Consider the following 21428-nt stretch of genomic DNA (forward strand, 5'->3'; position numbering starts at 1 on the left):
TTTTATTTAAAATAATTTTAGTTGTTAAAAAAAGTTTACAATTGTGCTGTTCACTGTTTTAATAGATTTAAGGGCTAATGTCTTTGAAATGAGAAATGTGTTGTGCAAGTGTAACTGGTCCCTGTAACACCACGGATGCGACAGGGTTTTGGGATGTGATCAAGAGTGTTGATCATACTAATATATGTTTTCGTCTTTTCTTTTCTGTCGTTCCCTTACGAGAGCTTTGCGGTTGTTTGCAACCTTTTGACATATTTCAAGGAAGGACGATATGTTTGTTGCTCACTTTCTGATATGAAGATGTTCCTTGGATTGTTTTCTTTTTCTTTTTGGGTTATGGTGGTCTTTATGTATATCCGGGCACTGTGATCCAGAATCACAACTTCACACCGCAAATTACGTACTCGATCTTCCCTACAGAGAGAAAGAGAGCACGTACAAGCTTCTTTGACAGCCTTTTCTCGAATGTTATCTAGCTTTCTAAACATGTTTACTCAGCTAGCAGCCTCCAAGTGGAGGCAGCCTTGACCTGAACCGGATTTGACCTTTGACCCACATGTCGCAGCAATAGAAGTGTTTAGAGTGCGGATGTTGTCTTCCTCTTGTTGTCACGTGTCGATCGCCAGTGCAGGCGCTGCTGAGATGCAGGAAGTATTGCATCTTTAACTACATTATTATGTTATGCGCATTTTTTACATGATCATTTAATTTTGCTATGTTCGCAGAAATTGCAGCTGAGGAACACTAACTGCAACTTCTGTAACCAGGTAATCGTGGCTTTGACCTGTGTATATATTTCCATATTTAAGTAGGATCATGGTAGGATATCCAATCGGGATGCTGAAGCGCCATCTTTGGGCGAATGCTTTCCACGATGAAGTATCGGTCGGGGCCCATGCAGTTCTCTCTTCTTTGCAATAACGGTGACCCATCGATTACATTAAAGGGTATTATTAGCCGTGACCTCACCTGAGAGGAGAGGGACCACCATCAAGCGTACAAATAAAGCCTCGAGACAGGACTATGGCTAGACAATGCAGAAAGCCTATTCGTCGTGGATCGTTCGAAGCCCGGACCTACAATTAGTATATGCAGTACAAGAGAATGTTATGAGTCAGTATATGTGGATGTAATTCATATTAGAAAGCGTAAGCACACATGACTGATTGTGAGTGATATCGATTAGCGTGGAAAGAATTTCAGACTAGTTCAGCAGTGTACGAGGGTAGAGAAGTACGACAGCTTGAAAATTCATCACTGCACGCATTTAACGAATGTTAATTACAGGTGTAACGTGTACTGATCGACCTGCCACGATCGATATAAAATAACCAGTAAACGGGTGTGTAACCCAGATCGGAAAAAAAATGAAAGAAAAAAAAAAAACGGAGACACGTAATAAAAGTATGTGGACTGAGAGATGAATGGAAGGATCGGTCATTCTCGAGTTTATCTGCACGATTTTTTTTTAAAACCTTATTGTATCCGCCTTCTAGCGAGAACGGGTTTGAAAGACTGTGCTCACTCTTGTTTTTTTTCTCTCTCTTCCCCTATTCCCCTTTCTTTTTATGCAGCACAGAAACGCACGTAGCGCCGTAATACTTTGGATCAGTTCAGCCATAAACCGCATTTAATGACAGCAAATAATAATAAATGCAACATTTGTAAAGCACAAAAAACCAGTTTAACAGCAATAAAGTACTTAAATTTCTTTGTATATTTTGTGTACTTTTTAGACTTACTCCTCTTAATACTAGGAAATTTATGTTCTGTGTGTGTGCTTAGAAAAATTTGTAATAAAGAGTGCTTGTTCTTTAGTTGTTCACGTTGATCGTGGTTGATCTCCTTTCCGAGAAACCACAAAAGTGTCGCCTGCAGTATCACGTGACACGTGGCGGTTGCTTCAATCGGACCTGTGCCACCGTCCGGATATTGCGGCTGTCGTTTGCACGCAGAACAGCTGTGTAAAGCTTTCAACAAGCGGATCGATGCCGAAGATTGATAACTTGAAAAACACCACAAGGTAGGCTTCTTCTTCATTTTTATGGTCAGATCTCTGTAATAGGAGCTACGACCGTGACATCAGTAGCCATTGAAAGATGTCGGTTACTGGGAATCAGGCGTAGAACTTAGATCTCGGTGACTGAGAATGTCTGAGATGTGTGGGCAGACGACCTTTCTGGGCCCCTTGTGATTGTATTCGTAAATTATTTTCCCAGTATATAATAATATGTTTACAATTTGATTGTCAATATCTACATTTTATTCAGTAATGCAAGATAGACTGAAAACATTAGGACAAATGGACTAGGACCTGCATCACTACTGCTTACACGTGAGGGTTAGTAAATGAGGAAGAATGACGGCAAAGTATCAGACTTGCAGTATACCATAGAAGAAAAAAAATCCCAGGGAGAAGAATGTTCCGTCAACTTTTCCTTTAAAAAAAAAAAAAGAAGAGGAAAAATCCACTGACCAAAGCCGTGCCCCCTTCACAGCCGAGGGCCAGGGTACACCAGTCCCTCCTTTCCCTCCTCAGGCCTGACGATCATGATGAAGAACAAAAGACACAGATCTTAGGGACATCAGGCAGGGAGACTAATCAAGAGATGTAAAGGGGAGAGAAGGGGGAAACACATTAGAAGATAAGACTTTATTTATCCCAGAGGGCAATAAGGAAATGTGCTCACGAAAGAGATTTGTTTTTAATGCGCGTTTTAAAGACTTAATGGTGGATAAGTGGAGGCTATAAAAGGAAAGGAAGCTTCACACTCCTTTGCTGCATTATAGCTAAAAGACTTAGTGGGAATTACTTCGAAACACGCTACTAATCTGTTCTCTTTCCCCACACCGCCATTTATATAACTTGATTAGTCTGTTCCTAATATAGTTGATTACTTTTTAGACAAGCACTGAAGAAAAATCCTTAACAGAGGCGAACGGCGCAACAAACATCACAGATGAGCAGGAGAAACCAAAACTCGACGTTGAACCACTTCCTATCCTTGTAAAGCTCACAAAGCCTTGCTCAAGGCTTGCAAACCCCGCAAAGTGCGGAACATACCATCTTGAGAATAGCCTTTAACGTAGTTTTTGTATCAAGTCCTGAGTTCTTCACTAGCAATACTACTTTCAACAGTCTAAGCGGCCGAGGAAAAAAGAAACAACCATAGATTATTAATAATATAATACATATAGCGCCTTTCCAAAATTTACTCAGAGCGCTTTACTTGAAATCATACCCAGACTAAATCATCAACAAACATGCACCCATACTTGCATATAACAGACACACTCATTTCTACTACAGACACTCATATACAAAGTAAATTACGGCACACGTCATACACGTTCATGGTCGGGAGAGGGTCATAGTGAAGTCGTCGTCCTTAAAAGTTCTTAGTTTAGACTTAAAGGTGGTAAGAGAGTGACGAAGGCTGACCAAGTTGATGGGGATACGAGAAAGACCTTTGTCAATACGTCGTTTGTCTTAGTGGGACTCGAAGAAGCTTGGTGTCATAAGATGGGCGGGCCGGCCTATAGATTGGCAGTGAGTTTGGAGAGGAACTGAGGACCAGTGCCAGAAACGGCAGAGTAAGTCGAAGTGGAAAGCTTGTAGGCTATACGGTCCACGGCAGGCAGCCAGTGAAGAGAACGTATGATAGGTGATATATGTTCATATCTAGATGCAGACGAGGCAAGCACCGTTATTCTGGATCCTTTGAAATCTGTCAAGAAGATACTTGGGAATTCCATGTAAATGATCTAGATTTCTTTGACAAATGGACGACCTTTAAGGAGAGAAAAAGCAATCCCAAAGTACAAAGCAGTGAACTACTATATTTGGAAGGGGTTGAAGGCAGCTAAGGAGGACTGGATTGAGGACAGATGCCGAGCAATGTTCGGCCATGCATGTGACCTAGCATGACACTTTCAGAGACCGTCCTTCACGATACTTGGGAGGCGGGTCGACGCCGAGGTGGACAGAGACAAAAACTTGCTTGCAAACGTGAAGCAGTTGATTGGTCGTTCCATACAACGCCTGCTTACCACTGCTAAAGACAGGTCTTAGTGGCGAGCCTTGTCAGCCGCTGCAAATAACGGCAGACTTGTCTAACAGTTCGTCAATTGGTACCAGTGAAATGACGAATGAATAAATAAGTATAGTTATTATTGAAAATTATAAAAATGTTTGTGTTCTAAAAGGTACGTTGTAGGTGTGCATTCCAAAACAGTAATTACGTGGTACGTCTCATACGTTTAGATGTGTTGTATGTCATTGTTCATGGTTTACATTTGTCTCTATCAAACATTTTCTTTGCTTTTCTAAACCGACAGTTGAGGCCGACGGCTTAAGATTAACCATAATATTATAACATAAACATATACTCCAGTGAAGGTTGAGTCTAATGAGATGTGACCGACGTCCGAAACCGTGCTTATGAAATCAAAGCTGCTCCACCAGATGTGCAGTCCAGACGGTAATGTTGAATTCTGATATTAGAACAGAAGCCTAGTCTGTATTTGCCTCTGAGTATTTGTTCAAGAGTCAAATGTCCGTTCTTATGAGCGTAAACAGTTCATACGGATACCAAAAATAGAAAAAGCTAGTTTAAATTGCTCTACTGACTCTTCTCGTGTAGGCTTGGCAGTCACCCAATATATATATAAAGACTCGGTGTCAATTACATTTGTGAGCAATAAACTTACTCGGTTTAATCACCAGCAATGCTGTTTTTGGAATGAATTTACAATTAACAGCAGAACAACCATATTCACATGACCGTCCTCGATGTGACGAAGGCATGTCTCATCTGCTTGTCGACTTACAACCTTAAGTCCCTGTTGACGACGTCTCAAGCAAAGTACATGTGGCAAAGCTGGACATGTTTACGAATACTTTTGTATTTAAATCAGGACGTGGGTGAAGGGGCAGAGAACTGATGGCAAACACCGACTTTAGAGGACATATAAACAAAAACTTAGTACGGGATGAGGTCAACTTAACGCTAGTAAATCGACAACCTAATGTGTGCGTATAATATATAAAGATTCTAGCAATAGACTGTATCAAGGACTACGACTTTGAGCATGTCTTATGTACAGACTCCATTTTAGGCACAATGATGATATTTATAGCAAAGACAGTGCGATAATACGCATAACATATGTGCGCCTTCTTACATAAACATCATCATTTAAGTTAGTTGTTGACGGGGGAAAAACTCAATAAAAAGCCGTGCGTGTTCATGTTGCGTGTTCAAGAGAGTTTGATAAGTTGCTTAGTGTACCTGCGTAACACTACCCAACAACATCCACAAGAGCAACGATTCGTGAGGAGTTGGCTTATTGCGCATGATTCAGTACAGCTGTTTTTAGGAAAGTAGAAAGATAAATATGATAACGTATCCGATGAAACAAATGTCAAGAAAGTGACAACGGAGCAGCTCAGCATGAATAAAAGTCAGACAAGCCGGCAACAGAGTGTTACTTAACAGTCCGCAAACAGCAGTTGGGTTGCAGACTTCCAGACCAGTGCTAGTCTTAGGAATGGTACATATCCACGGAAGTAGCATGACCTCAAGGGGTGTGTGTACAAGTGGGTGGCGAAAGCAGTGTTGTGTGGCTCAGTATCGCTGGACATCCTCACTGCTTCACAGATCAGCTTAGCTGCTTCCTCACGGGGGGGAAGAGGGGGACGCTTTCGATATTACATGTATCAGTCGAGTGGTATATGTCACTGCTTGACAGCTGGGTGGGACATATCTCCCCCACATGACAGACTTTATCATATGAGAAGCTCGCGTATTTGCATCCTCCACGTCATTCATTTCAGCCATCAGTGGCATGGGTACATACATACAGAGAGAGAGAGACTGAGAGTGAGTGAGATAAGGTTTTGTGTGAGTTCCACATAGCGCCATTGAGAACACTCTTGTTTTATAGCAGGTCTCTTCTTGTTTAAATTTATTGCGGTCTTCTATAGCTAATCACTTTGCAGAAAACGTTCACCCGCGTATAAACTTACATACTGGGAACTCTTCAAAATTGAAAGGTAATTCAACGAGGGCAAAATACCTGTACATTACACTTCAACCCTGAGGCTGGATCTGTAGAAACCTATAAATACTTAGTGCAACTTCCGACTGATTCCGACTGTGTGAATGTAAAGAAACGAGGCTCACCTTGTGATATTGGCAGTAATGGTCAGATGTTAATAAAGAATTCGAGTTCTCTCTCTTTCACACACACACACACGCACGCACATGAGGACAAGGGATCGTACATATGAGTGGTTTAAACATTTCTTCTTCTGCGAATAGGCAACATAGAAGGAAGATGCGAGAGTTATTAAGAGTGTTATTAACAATGGTGATACAAAGAAAGTGCTTTGTCCCTGCAATCGTAGCGGCTACATCTGACAACCACAAGTGAAACTTCTGCTGCAGGCGAGTAATCACTGCAGAATTGTACTACGTGTACGTGGCCAATTGTTACACCGTCTCCAGACTTTTGGCACTGCACAGAGCCTCGTCCTGTGCTCTCTTACATCTTACGTCTTACACCTTACATCTGTCGCTTACATCTAATGGTTGGTTGCCATACTGGAAACAGTTTAGTGAACTGCAGCTAGCCTCCCGCACCTACGCTTTTGTGATAAATGTGATATTTCATCCTGCAGGCCTACTGTATACAATGTGCGTGACGGTTCTAAGAATGACACACCATTTTATGAATTTAAAATAAATAATTATTTGTATCGTTCCTGGAGTATTTTTTAAAAATGTGTTTATTTTAAGCAACTAAATTACTTATAGTGGCAGTCATCATTCCTCCATCAAAAGGCTATAATTTTCGTAACGCAACCACTTGTAACAAACCGTGGGGAACAAAATCCCACTGCCCCCACCCCCAATCCCACTTCCCACATATGTCGAGTGCAAAAGAGTAGCGGACTGTGTTTAACTAAAAACAGACGACGAGGTCACGCACGTACCTTGACGAAGACTCGTAGTGCATCTAAATAGACAAGTGTATATTCTCACCCGATACTCCCCATTCACGCATAGCTGATAGGCCGCCTTATTCTTATATAATTATGTCCTACGGTCGTGTCGACGTCATCCTTACAGGTCCACGACATGGTGAGAGGACAGAAGAGACACGGGGCATCTCCATAAAGGCCTCGTTGGCGTGGACTTCGGTAAATCGCATATTGTACGATTATACAAAGCTTTAAAGCTTGCGACCTTGCTGTGACAGATTATGTTCTGAGCACTTAATATTCACGTTTTATCCACGTGTCATTCATCTCCTGAACTCTGGATAGAACACCCAGGTATACAAGCACTGTATAACGAGGAATTCGGAGCATATGGGAATGTTATTTTTTCTGAAAACCTTTCGTCAAGCTGAGGAAATTTATGGCGCTGTAATCCCATGAAGTAGTCCAATTAAGGTGCTTAGTATAGTCTGTCAGCTTATTCTTTGGTGAGGAATGGTAAATGCGCAGAAAGGTGGCTGATGAGGTGGTATGAATATCGAGTTCTGCAACTTGAAAAATAGTGTAAAAGAAAAAGAGATATGTGCAGAAAAAGAAGACAACCCCTGAGATAATTTCATACTCAAGGGTGTAGTCAGCATGCAGATCAGCCAAGAATACAGAAACGAAAGGTTCTCAGTCCGATAGCTGATTAAAAAAGGGAAGATATAGATATACTGGTGGAGACGGTGGAGTGTATGGAAAACGAGCAGGGTTGGTGGCAGCAGAGGGGGATCTCGAGGCCCCACAATCGATCTGCAGTTCCGAGTACCGCTTTCCGAAACTGTTTATATACATTCATTAATAGGTGTATTATATGTTTACTGTATGGCAACGAGCAATTAATATATATTAGATTTAGTCTATAAGCCACCGGTTCGGTTTCCTGGACACTGGATCGTGAGAGACTTAATGAGGAAGATAGCAGGAATTCGTGTGGGTGGGGCACATTTATATACATACGTGTTTGCAGCAGTGCATTGCGTGGTAGTTAGAGATGACATGGTTGGGTCACTGGGACACGCGTGTACAGACGACCTTAAAAAAAAAAAAAAGCCAAGTTAATACCGATGTAGATACTTTTATTAGTTTTATAGACGGTAACTGTATGGGCTTTACCGCTAAGGTGCCCACTGAAGGTTCAATATGTCGGCCCACAATCTACTTGCATGTTTCCTATTTCCTATTTCTGCGATCGTTAGATTTTATGCTTTAATCTTTATTTGTCTGCGATATGTGTGTACGCAAGTATTCGTGTATATATAAATTGTTTGAAATTAGAGTTGTGAAATAAACACTTTAGACTGATATATAGCGACACCTTTACAGCAAAAACTTGTTCGACAATATAATGAACACAAAGTGTAATGTAATGATTACTTCACAACAAACAGTATATAAACACTGTATGTGCATGTCTGGACACTGTCGTGCTCGGCTTCCAGTGAAGCGACGAGGTCAAAAATGTTTTGTCCACGTGCAATGCGCATGTGAACTATGGGCGCGCTTGCCTTGCCCAATCATATTCAAGGACATTGACACAGTTAATTGTGATTGGATAACTCTGTGGGTTGGTAGTTCGCACGTGAAGATTATCTCCATTTGTTCTGTTTACTGTCTCCTCAGGAAGGCTGCATGGAATCGAGCAAGCGAAATGTTGTGCACATTATTGCTGGAGGGTGAGTTTACAGGCTTGAATTTTTATTGTTAGGTGCAAGCTAGATGCTCATGTTTTTATTTAAACATTATGGAGCACACAATTTTCTTTGACAACGCTGAACAAACAGCTTTTTCGTTGAAACACTGCTCGAACTGTCTCGTCTGTTACTTGCACAACACTATACCTGTGAACTTTCGAAACTTTTGTGTATTCTAGCGAATAAAATGGATACCTTTTAATTATAGATGTGTGTAAGTAATAATTTACTTCCATTAAAATTGTGACAACTCTATCACTGCAGAAAAAGGGGAGGTAAAATTATAAAAGAATATAACAGACCGGAGAGAACGATTCGACGTGAAAATAACAATAAGATTTTTATTAATTCATCGTCATATTCAGCTTTGCATTTGCTTTTGTGATATTCACCAATTTTCAGATAATTGCTCGTTTTGTAAACTGTAGGAGGTATAGTGTGTACAGTGCAGTTGACTCATGATCATAGCGATGTAAAATGAAACATGTTCTGTGCATTATTTTTGACACATTTACACACAACAAAACATTTCTTGCTTCATCACGAGTTCGCGTAGAATTTTTTTTAAGCATCCCAAAATTGTGTTGAATGCTTCAGAATGTGTACGGCGTAGACATAAAACATTGTTTTTCAGCGAAGCACGGCGTTTACTCAGACCTACATAAATAATAATAAACATTCTGATGTGCGTGAAAGCTTAAGGGGCTTTTTCTTTTATAAAGACAACATGCTGTTGTTTACTTCACGTTTCTCAGGTTGGAGTTGGATGGAGGGTAAGGGGGCAAGGGCAGAATAGAAGTGCAAGGGTTATTTGGCCGGAAGCTAAAAATAGTTTTGTCGATGCACACGTGGTAAGAACGTTAGCCAGCTTGGAGTCAAGGTCAGTCTGGAATGCTGGGCTGTCGATGAATAATGCTACAGTGCGTGCATAACATTCATTTGTGTGCAGATCATTTCCGATACTTAATGTTGCCTGCTGTCATCTTTGATGAAGTTAAGATATTTTGGAGAATTTCGGTTACAGTCACCTTCAATCAAAATATACAGCTGTTACAGAACACCAAATTCTTACATAAAGTGACATCAAGCTGATAAACCCATAATCTGTGTGAGGCCACACATGCAGACAATATACATATGCAGAAAAAATCAGCTATCACTATATTTAGTTTGTGCAGTATTGTGGTATATTATGTATTGTAAACAGATGCCAACTATACTAGAGCATATGAGGGCACTCTTTTTAACTGATCATGCTGGGCTGTGCTTACCACTAGAGAATATATCAAGTAACTTTGAAATGTTTAATGCAATTTGATGAAAGCTGGTATGTTGCAAGAAAAGACCATATAAACAAGTAGTCACAAATCTAATGCTGTAATCTATTTTCAGGGTTGGAGGGACAGCTGGTGCAGTGCTGACATGTCCTCTGGAAGTGGTAAAAACACGGCTGCAGTCATCTAGTGCTGGATCTTTCGGACAATTATGTGTCAGTCAAGCTCATCTCCACCTGCCATGGCAGACATCAGTGATGCAAATCCACATGTGTTCTACATGTAATTCAAATCTTGCAGTCAGCGGGCAGATTTCCACATCAACTGTTATTCAGCATGGTACAAAAGGAACAGCAAATGTCTTTCTTTGTCTCAGGTAATGACTTCGCCTGCACATTATAACACTTTCCAAACATTGGGGTCTTAGTGCTAAACTACACCTTTCAGATAAAATGTCTTATTTTTAAAAATTATTTTATATTAGGAGTGTTTCTTGCATTACAAAATATATTGCAAAGTGCTTAACCATTCTTTGTTGTTTCTTGCACGCAAACCTTTGAGATATAGTAGGGAGTAAAATTGTACATATTGCCATAGGTTGGTTTAGTGGTTTGCTTAAAATCAGTTTTGAGGAAATTCCTTTTAAAAGCTTATGTACGAGAACATATAAAACCAACTTTATAAGAATTTAATCCCATAGCTTAGCTAAAGGTCACTGGGCCAAACAGAGCATTTCTTGTGGCTTTCTGCCTAGTTCTAGAACTGATCCAAAATTCAATAGTAAAGGTAATCGTTTGGTAGAAAAGGTGGGTGAGAATCATAGTGGGTAGAAATTTCAACATGTTAAAAAACTAGCTTTAACAGTTGGCTTTTTAAACCAAGCATAAATAACTTTCATTTGCTAGCTTCTGATACTTGATATAGCTCCAATATAATAGAAGTTGGTTATTAATGAAAATTTTAAAAAATATATAAATATGCTTGTCCATCACAAAGTGAGCTTTATTTAGATTACAAAAATGAAAAAGAAGCATATTCAAAAATACACTTGAAGGTAACAAATGGAGAAAAAAGAGAAATCAAAAAGAACTGCAAATCCTGCATTCTTTGGGAAAAAGGAAGTTAAGGTGTTTTTAATCTCAACTGGGATTAAATACTTTTAACATTTTTTACCAATAAAAGGCAAAAGGTTCCAAATAGTGGGAGCAAAGAAAGAAAACAATGGATGCCCAGTCTTGTGGACCTTTTTTAAAACTGGATGTGTGAAAGATTTGCAGATCGTGTTAGGACTTCAATATACAGTCTTTGTCAAATTTGCTGAAGCACAAACAGCTCACATTTTCTGCAGATTGATGAAGTTTACAGTCTTTGCTTGATATTTTGTTCAGATAGGAGGGGCAATCTCTTTCAGAATGTTCCCAAACTGCAGCAGACTTGCATGTAAGCCCATATACAAGCATTTAATTATAGTGCAAGCTTGATAGAATCTGACATACATGAGTTGCCTACTTTATAGTTCAAGTAGAGCCAATTGAATTAAAGGCAGAAAGTAAAAATCAAGAGCACTAAATAAGTCTTCAGAGTGCAGCAAAAATTATTTTGCACATAAAACATGATAAAGCAGTTAAGACGAGAAACAACAGAGCAAGCAACAACATGCATTGTCAGCTGCTGCTGTTAACTTTCCTTGTTGATACTGTATTCATTACAGCAGTACTGGCGTGATACTTGTTGTTTTTAAAGTAAATATACTTAAAAAAAAGTAGGTTTTTTTTTTTGTAAAAAAAAATGGGTCACTCCTATTAAGGTTAGTGTTTATCTTAAGTTGATCAAGATGTTAAAAATGAGGACATGGATAATGGGGCAGGGGAACACGCACAGTCATGCCTTTTTATTTGAGAAAGTCACATTTGATTTTCCATTTCATATGCTTTTTATATATGGTACTGGCTAAAATCTTTGTATTTCAGTAATTTGACGGTCAATAAAAATGATTGTAAAAGTGTGCAAGTTTTTATCTCATTTTATCAAGGCACTCAAAAAATAACTTAAAAAATTGCTTCGGGCTTATTTGCAATGTAGATACCCTTCTTCTTTAACATTTCTTTTTCAAAAATTTTATTAGTAAAGCAAGGATAGATTGTATGGAGTAAGGAATTTAATTATTAGGGCTAAGACAAGCATGTTTTACACTAGTTTAGACAGAGCATTGAATGTAGAAGTTAATAGATCATTTTTAAACCACATAACCATTTCTACGAGCTTTGGGGATCTTAATTCATTCTCTCGTAAGAAGCTGTAAAATATGATTAATAGGAAAGAAAATACAAACAGTAGTTCCCAGACTTTCTCACATAGTACCTTGCCCTTCACCCCTGGATTCTTATTTTGTAGTCTGAGCAAAAGGTATGACTGTTATACTCTCATGCTCTCTTGAATAACATGATCTGTTTTAAAAAAAAAGTTCTGCTTTAGGGTATGACAGCAAGATTTTTACAGCTTTGCTTTAAAACTATTTGAAAGTTTGCAAACTTGCAGTCCTTTTTTATTTTCTTCTTATTTTTGTGGTCATAACACTTATTTGTCTGGAATTGCACTAGATGCAAAATATTGATGATAGGTTGCAAGATGTGTGACTTGAAATGACGACTAGACTTTGTTTGCCACCATATGACTGGTGAATGCACTGAACAAATACAAAAAAATATTTTTGATTTTGGACACAAAGTGAAATCATATACTTGATTTGGCACAGTTGTATGCATTATTATATTATGTACAGTAAATGTAGTGCTTGCTTAATTATGTGTGTGTCACATTTTACCATTGATGAATAAGGGTGGATTAAATCTGCCAGACTGCAGTGTACCAAATATTTTCATTTGAAAGAACCCTTTGCAGGTGTAGTCAGATACCACTGTGGCAGTTTATCTGTTTCAAAGGTATGAAAACTGCTGCAGTTTAGTGTAAATTATATAAGTCTGACATCTATCTGATGCTAAAAATATTTGTTGCTAGCTTGCATAGGTACTATTAGCTTTCTTTCCAGTTTCAAAATATGATGTAATCTTTTCTTTTATTACAGACACATTCTTAATACAGAAGGAATAAAAGGTCTTTTCAAGGGCATTGGACCCAATCTTGTGGGTGTTTTTCCATCAAGGTGTGTTTAAAGTGAAATTCACAATAAATGTGTCTGTATGTGTGTGTGCATGCTCTTTATGCATGCATGCTTTTAATGGCTTTTGCTACCTGATGGAAAAGAGTAAAGTATAAATTATTTCAATCATTAGCAAACTAAAGATGCTTGATAAAGGATTATTGTTGTAAAAAAAGATGCTACTCTCCTTTTCTCATCTTTCTTGTGAATTATATAATATATTAAATAAAGAAACATTGGAAGACCTTTAGAATTCTTGTTCTCAGCATTTTCCATGTCACCTCAGTTCATGATGCACGATCTCCTAATTTCTTAACTTTGATAGAATGAGTAGTTGATTTTCTATTGGAAATGCCTTTCTCCTATTGTTCTTCACAAAAACTATACCATAGCCTAGTCTGTGTTGCTTTAAGAACTGGCATATAAAGGAAGGAATTTGGCTTGTGTGGGTGGGAGGGTAAGGGAGGACTGCCTCAGCTCTCCTGCTTTCCATGGGCAGGAATAAATCAGACTATGTCAAGGACTGAAAACATAGAGGGCATTGACACTTTGGCCTATTTGCCAAGATATTTGTCTTTGCTAGCGTGGCATGTAAAGGTCATTGAGATTTCAAGGTGTCTGTTGTGGTGGTGTGTAGAGTGGAATCTGCCGTCTGCTGCTGGGTTAGAATGGGGAGAGGAACACAAGTAATTTAAGAATATCAAAGTAAATCTGAAACAATAAATTTGTGAAGAGAGTTTGCTCACTTGCAAGAAGCGTTTATGGGAGGAGTCGCACATTTCATCAACTGTTAAAAAAACTAGTGGAGAGAACCTGCACCTATTGTAATAAAGCTTTCTAAAGCTGCCATTCAGTCATCTATCTCTTATGTCATATAGCATAAAACATGATCATATTAGCAACAACCTCCCAGGTTTCCTGTTCAAAGAAAGCTTTTCAAGAAAACAAAAAGCATGTAACATGGGCAGCTTATGAAAAGTTAAAAAAATACATTGGTATGGCTTTCCAAATACTGAGGCAGTATTGCCTTATGAATTTCAATATGGTGGTTAGCTGCTTCAAAAATAGTTCACATATTAAACAAAAGAAAAAAGTTGCAACAGAAAATGATGCCACTGATCATTCTAAATTTTAGTGTTATACAATATTTTGTGCTGGAATAAATCGAGATCAAGTTACAAATGCTTAACTGTTGAGACCTAAGAAGTAAGGAATGGAAAACATGCTGTCTTTGCAAGTGATCAGTCATAAACATAGCTCTTTGAATTGAGTGATGTAGTGTATGATAAACAAATTAAGCCCATTTTAAGTGATGGGCCCCAGTGGCCTGGTATGCCAAGATAATGCATCTGACACTTGCAGTTGGGGCTAGACATTTACATGTCATTCTCTTAACATACTACACCCCAACATTTCTTGTGTGCTAAGATGTTTCATAAAGTTAAAATGCAGGCTTTTAGTAGTATTTGTTTACTCATCCTTTTGTCTCAATTTAGTCACAACAGCAACATAAGCCATGCTGTTGATGTTTTGTAAAAGTGATTTCCAAACAGAAAGTGAGCATGCAATTTTCATATTCTACATTTTTTTCTTATTAACAGGGCAATATATTTTGGAACATATGCAAAATCTAAACGTACTCTTAATGAAGTTATGACACCAGACACACATCTTGTGCATCTCTGCTCTGCTGTTACAGCAGGTAAGTCTTCCCACTTGATAGTGGAACTTCCACAAAAGTTTATTTATCCTTTAACATTAAATATTCCATATTATCCTTTAAACAACCGACAGTGAAGGCTAGAAGATTTACCGGCTGAATTAACAAAGATTACTAATGGGGAAAACACTGCAGATACTTTGTATAACAAATTTTAACTTGAAATATCTTGTATCAAGAGCTAGTGTAAAAATGCATTTTAATTTATGTAATATAATTCCAGACAGCAATCTTTACCTTGGAGGGAAACTAGCCTCAGAATGTCTGATCCCATTGTAAAATTGAAAATTAATCCATTATTGCAGGTGTGTCAGCAGCAACTTGCACTAACCCCATATGGCTCGTCAAAACTCGGCTACAGCTTGATCAGAAGTGAGTAGCATTCACACATTTTCTCAGCACAATTGGCAGGTCAGTTAGAAAATACTTCAAGTATTCAGTTGTATATGTTATATAGATTTCCTTATTGCTAAAGAATGTACTTGACAATATTAGGTAAGGCATGTAAAAAGAACAGGATCCAGAAACAAGAGACTGAGAAAATTACAAGTGAATACAAGCACAAGAGAGCCATTTTGCTGTAGTGTCTGGAATATTCTACATGTCATTAGTAGGGAACGGAATAATGTGTGAGAGGGACAAAAGTAAGAGGACAGGTGAGCATTTTAAAATTATTTAATCGGTATGAAGATTTTCAATAGTGCTGTCAAAAGTTTTTTTTTTCCTGAAGTGCATGTTATTTTATCAGGTGCAAAAATAAGAATGATGATAGTCGTAAACGGCTTGTTTATGAACTACCTTTTTTCTGATAAAACGTTCAAGATATAAACTGCCATTGCATACTTTTTTGGTGTGTAGTCTCCTTCCCATACAAATGTATTACCTCTATTACCTCTGTCTGCCATTTAAAGGTTAAAAGCTATAAGTACCAAATCAAGCTATGACTCTTACTGTTAGTACTACATTTCAAAAGATGCTGATTTGTAATCCACATACAAAATAGAGAAATAGGGACCATATGAACATGTTACCCATTTAAAACAGGGAGTGAACAAAACAGGAACAGAGTTCGTCATGTTGCAGAATTTGCTAAGAAAAAAAAAAATACAAGTTCAACAGGAAAACCAACTGCACCTTTGAATGCAGACAGAAGTAGAAATAAGTACTGGACAGGATTTAAGCATGTGTTTTTGTGCTTGTGCTGTTTTTCCGATGGAACTTCTTTCCTCCCAGGTACATTTTAATGTCCTCTTGACACAAACCGTGCAGTGCAGCTCCATGCTTGCGTACGTGCCTGTCGATTGACAGAACTTTCAAACATATCAAGGTTAAGTACAGTAACAGCTCAACTCCATTTTTGCTTTTTCATCACTTTTTTTTCTTTCTTATTTTTTTTTTTTTTTTTTTTTTGTCCTTCAGACTTCATATGTTCGGCTGCTGGAGACAATATTGTTTTTAATCAGAAGGTGGTAGTCTACAGGTTAAGGATTTTGAAATGCGAGGAGTAGAAGCCTTGAGATTAGAAAGATGTCAGAAGTTTCTTCTCTAACATAAGTGTTTATGCTGAGAAGTGACTTCTGTTTGAGACTTATATTAAACCGATTAATAACATATTGCGCAGAACAATTTATAGGTTGAAAAGGAAATGAAAAATTTAGCATAGCAGTTTAGTATTTTAGGATTTGTTCACGTGCTGTAAACATTTTTAAAAGTGCAAGTTTTCTTTAGCAAAGATTAACAACCTCCCCTTTTTTTGTAGTGTTTGAAAATTTATTGCCATTGTTCTTTTATAACTGAGTGGCTAGGTTTATTATTTTGTTGCAGAACTGAAGGAGGTCTAACATGTCGGGAATGCGTGCACCGGATATACAAGCAGAATGGCATTCTAGGCTTTTACAAAGGTCTTACTGCTTCTTACTATGGTGTTAGCGAAACAGTCCTCCACCTGGTTGTTTATGAGGCACTGAAGGCTCATTTAATGCAAAAAACCAACCACGAAAGGAGCAGATCCTCATCTAGCAGTGATGTGGAGGCAACTGACTTTTTAAAATATATGTTGGCAGGAGGCATTTCCAAGTGTTTCGCCACAACCCTTGCTTATCCACATGGTAAGAAACTTTTATAAAAGTGATGTTAATCACATAGCTATAGTTCCATGCTCTCTCTCTATATATAAAGTGACTATCAAAAGAAACAGCACTTGTTTGTTCGTTCCTTTGCATTTTGAAATCACATGCAGAGCTGTTTGATAGTCAGCAATAATCTTAATGTACAAATACAGAACTTGTGCACATTTATAGGATACATTTTATTTGTCCTTTTCAGAGTGCAATGCTTGTATCTATCGTTAAAAAAACCCTTTATGTTTGAGATGATAAATGCACTTTCCACACAGTATTTTAATGTTTGACAATTTGTCTCTCCCCTTTCCTCCAGAGGTAGCCAGGACACGTCTCAGAGAAGAAGGAACAAAGTATCGAGCGTTTTTTCAGACATTGAGTCTAGTGCTGCAAGAAGAGGGCTTCAGAGGCTTGTATCGTGGCTTGACCACACAGCTGATCCGTCAGATCCCCAACACTGCTGTTGTGATGGCAACATATGAAGCAGTAGTGTATGGCTTGTCCAGATTGTTTGAGGAGAACAGTCATTTGTAGTGTGAGATTAAGAGATTGTGCGTGTGATTTAAAAAAAGAAATGCTGTTAGATTGTTTATGAAAGGTTCGTGTGCTGCCTTTACAATCTGCATGTTTTTATTAAGGGGTTGAGTGATAAGTTGCTTAAATGGACTAAATTAGAAGACTGAAGTATTGTGAGCTATGAGGGCTGGGAATGGATGGGATGTGGACATTGTTGTACAAAAATGGTACTTTACATTGGTAAAGATTGTGTTGGTTCCATTCCTGTGTATTGACATACACATCTACTTAGACAAGGTCATGTAGCAGGACCAAAAGTATTTTCTAATTGCCAAGACTTTACTTGGGCAATGGGACAAAAGATGAACAGTTACACATGGAACAATTTTCCTGTTAAAGAATACTCATCATTTTTTTCTAGTAATGGTTTCAAAGTAAAAATTTGCTGAATAATAACACAATTGACATCAGGAATAATGAGCAGGCATTATACCCTTACAGTATTTGCATCTTCTGAAATAAAAGCTACTTTTTGGGTTAAAATTTTAATTTGAGAAGACTTGTGGAGTGCACTGATCCCATGAAAAAAGATCTAGGTGCTAGTTCCTGAAAATCAGTAAAAAGGTGAATCCTAAGTTGTCTGTTAAACTGCTTTAACTACCAGGCAGTGTGGTGCTTGGGCGAGGGGAGACTACTCCGAGGTAACTGTGCAGACTTGTAAGCCAGCAAAATGTTGAGACGGGATGTTTTGGCTGCTGAATGAAGCATACAAGATGAAGTCTGGATGGTGAAAAGAAAAAATAATAGTGATAAAACATTTATAGCGAAGGCTACAATTTCAGGACATTAAGAATCTACAGTTCTTTGAAAATTGTTACTGTAATGATTAATAACTTTTATGTACACATCTAAACGTATCAGATTGGAAGTGGGAAAGGATAGAGAAAATTTACCAAATGTGGCATGTATACTTTTGTTAGTTCATTTATAATATGATTTTAGGGAACTTTTGAGATGTTTCTAAATTATAAGCAATTAGCATTTTAATTTTATGTTAAACCTGACTTAGAATCTCCAAAATAACGGCTTTATGGACAGTGTAGATTAGTGTCCTGTGGCTTCTGATGTACATTAATGCTTGTACATGGTATTTTGAGTGTTGGAAATTGTCAGCCTTTGTTAAGTGTTGTATGCGTGAAGGATTTTTGACCTGTTGGGGCTTCCATTCTAAGTTTGATCCTGTGCATTTAAAGAATGTGTATGAAAGATTTTGTGAAGATGTAACTGCAGGGACAGTGTTATAGACAACACAGTGACCAGTATTGTGTAAGTAATTATATTTGTGTAGTTTTGTTTCCTTATTTATGAAAGAACTGCTGTGTTAAAGAAGTGCGTGCATGCGAACACTTTAATTAGAATGGAGCTTGACAGAGAGCTGTGTTTGAGTGATCAACAGCAGCAGATTTAGTTCACTTCTTGCTGTTAAGATTCCTGTACATAGTTTGTTGGATGAATGTGTACCTATAAAATATTTTGATATCCCCATTCATTGATGTAAAAAAATTCTTGTCTGAAAGCGTGATAAATTTCTGATAAGTACTGAAACAGAGCTTATACTTTTTATTTCTATCAGAATAACTGATAAACACTTTTTAGCATTGGGTTGGACCAACACCTCTTTCATGTTTTTTGTTTTGAAGAAATGTTTTGCTTAGTAGAAAATATTAAAAAATTTATACTTGACTGTTTAGATTGTCACTTGGGTTTGCTATGTAATGTGGTGATCCTTTGGCATAGGATGGCTATTTTGCACTAGTTAAATTTAAAGTGCAATGGAAGAGTAGAGGACCTTTTATAATTTATCAGAAAAAATTCACCATAGGTGAATGATTACTGTCGCTTGTGTGATGCTTTCAAGAATTTCAATAACCTTTATGTCATGGTACACATTTGTATGAAAGTAAATTCTTTAGACCATTTGACAGGGAATTAGATTGCTGCTGCTGGTGATTGTGAATACGAAATGCTTGGTTATGAGATTGTACAATTTAGCAAATGTGCTTGTGCATGCCTTTTGCTTCAAAACGTTTCCAGTATAAAAAGCCAGGATGTAAGTGTTCACGTGAGTTGCATTACAATACAGTCATGCCTCAAGTTATGAATTTAATTCGTTCCATAAGGTAACTCGTGAAAAACTCTTGAATCTAATTTTCCCATTTAAAATAATGGAAATCCAATTAATACACTCCAAAACTAGCAATATAAAAATCAGTTTGGTATTTATGCAGAATTAATGTAATTTTTTAACAGATAATAATATACTTTACCCCTATGAAGAGTCGTAGCTGGCTTGAGGGAAACTGGGGAGGAGGAGAAGGGTTACTGCAGGGAAGAATCCCCACCCCATGCCCCTAAAATGAGACATTGCATCATCATTAAATAAGTTTATGCGCCGCCCAGACACTGCCTTATTAGGATGATGTTTTTTAAAGAAGTTTTGCACTCTCCCCACTCTATCAACACATTCACCTCCTTGGAAGAGATGTTATCCTCCCTTATCATCTTCAGTTCTATGAAAATTGTATCCTCTTAGCAACTATCTTGGGCGACATCATGGATTACAAAATTTCTTAACTTAAAAAAAAAAAAAGACAAACAAGAAGTGTAAATGAAATTAGAGATGATTCTGCTACAAGCAAACGCTCACTGAGAGCGTGACTTAGCGGCCAGACGCAAGTGGCGTAACCAGTGCTGCTAATAACGCTAGTGAATGCTCAAATACTAAAGTGAATTTTTGTGATTGTAAACAAATCTGCTTTACAGAAGACACTTTTATCCTGAGGCTTAACTGTAGTGTTCTGTGCATTTGAGAGTGAGAGAGAGTTTAAAAATTCAGTTGTACAGAAGTTCAACGAAGAAAAATAAAAATTTTAAATATATCTTGATTTGATGTTCTTTGTTGCACTAGGAATCTTAAATTATACAAATGATTGTGCTGCTATTATATTTATTACAAATGGGATTCCTCACATCAGCCCATCCACTTTTTTATTTATTCATACTTCTCTTAAAATTTCTAATCTGCACTGGTCGTGTGCGGACGTTTCGCCGACGGACGTTTCACCGACGGACGTTTCGGAGCCGGACGTTTTGTCGACTGGACGTTTCGCCGCTGGACGTTTCGGAGTCGGACGTTTTGCCGACCGGCGTTTCGCCGCATTATGTCACAGAGAGAGAGAGAGCTTACTTACTTCTCAAAGAATGAAAGTAACTACTAGATTACACAATAATTCTTTATTTCAAACAAATTTTACACACAGACTTCACAGACAGTTCACTTTGATTGTCACAGATTATGCACAACAGCTTTGAGAAAAAACATTGATACAATGGCGAGAGAAATGTGTGAGCTAACGGTTCACACGAGGAGGGATAGTGAGAGAGAGTTCACTGATACATTGATACAATGGCGAGAGAAATGTGTGAGCTAAGGGGCGTCCCACACTTGACTTCGGCTAAAGGTCCCGCGTGAAATGCCGAAATGAAGTGCCCCGCGCCGAAACTTCCGGCGGCGAAACGCCGGTCGGCAAAAGGTCCGGCTCCGAAACGTCCGGTGGCAAAACGTCCCGTCGGCAAAAGGTCCGGCTCCGAAACGTCCGGCGGCGAAACGTCCGTCGGCGAAAAGTCCGTGTACCGCACTGGTAGAAGCTTCATTTAAATTGGAAGAATGCAAAGATATGACTCATTTCTCCCCAAGCTTGATGTGCTTTCAGGAGATATTAGTGGGAAGAAATAAATTTTACACTTCTAGAAAAGATAAACCAATGGAAAAGGTTTGGGAAAAAGAAGACAGCTATAGACAATAAAAGGAGGGGGGAGGGGAGTTCGAAAACAACTTA

At 38.2% G+C, this 21428-nt stretch overlaps 1 protein-coding gene across 2 annotated transcripts; it reads left to right on the top strand.

Annotated features, from left to right (window-relative positions):
• Positions 1-622: 622 nt before the first annotated feature.
• Positions 623-20468, top strand: LOC112556090 (solute carrier family 25 member 36-like). 2 transcript variants are annotated; one of them, XM_025224736.1, is made up of 9 exons: positions 623-767; positions 1819-2023; positions 8669-8721; positions 10132-10389; positions 13099-13176; positions 14775-14875; positions 15199-15265; positions 16718-17001; positions 17330-20468. In XM_025224736.1, exons 3-9 carry the CDS (start codon positions 8678-8680, stop codon positions 17545-17547), a joined length of 1050 nt encoding a protein of 349 aa, XP_025080521.1. In that variant the 5' UTR covers positions 623-767; positions 1819-2023; positions 8669-8677; the 3' UTR covers positions 17548-20468. The 2 variants fall into 2 exon arrangements, with proteins under 2 accessions (XP_025080521.1, XP_025080522.1); XM_025224737.1 differs by lacking the exon at positions 1819-2023 and having other exon boundaries at positions 651-767.
• Positions 20469-21428: the final 960 nt, after the last annotated feature.

This window comes from Pomacea canaliculata, linkage group LG2, assembly GCF_003073045.1.
Source record: "Pomacea canaliculata isolate SZHN2017 linkage group LG2, ASM307304v1, whole genome shotgun sequence".
Taxonomy (NCBI): Eukaryota; Metazoa; Mollusca; class Gastropoda; order Architaenioglossa; family Ampullariidae; genus Pomacea; species Pomacea canaliculata.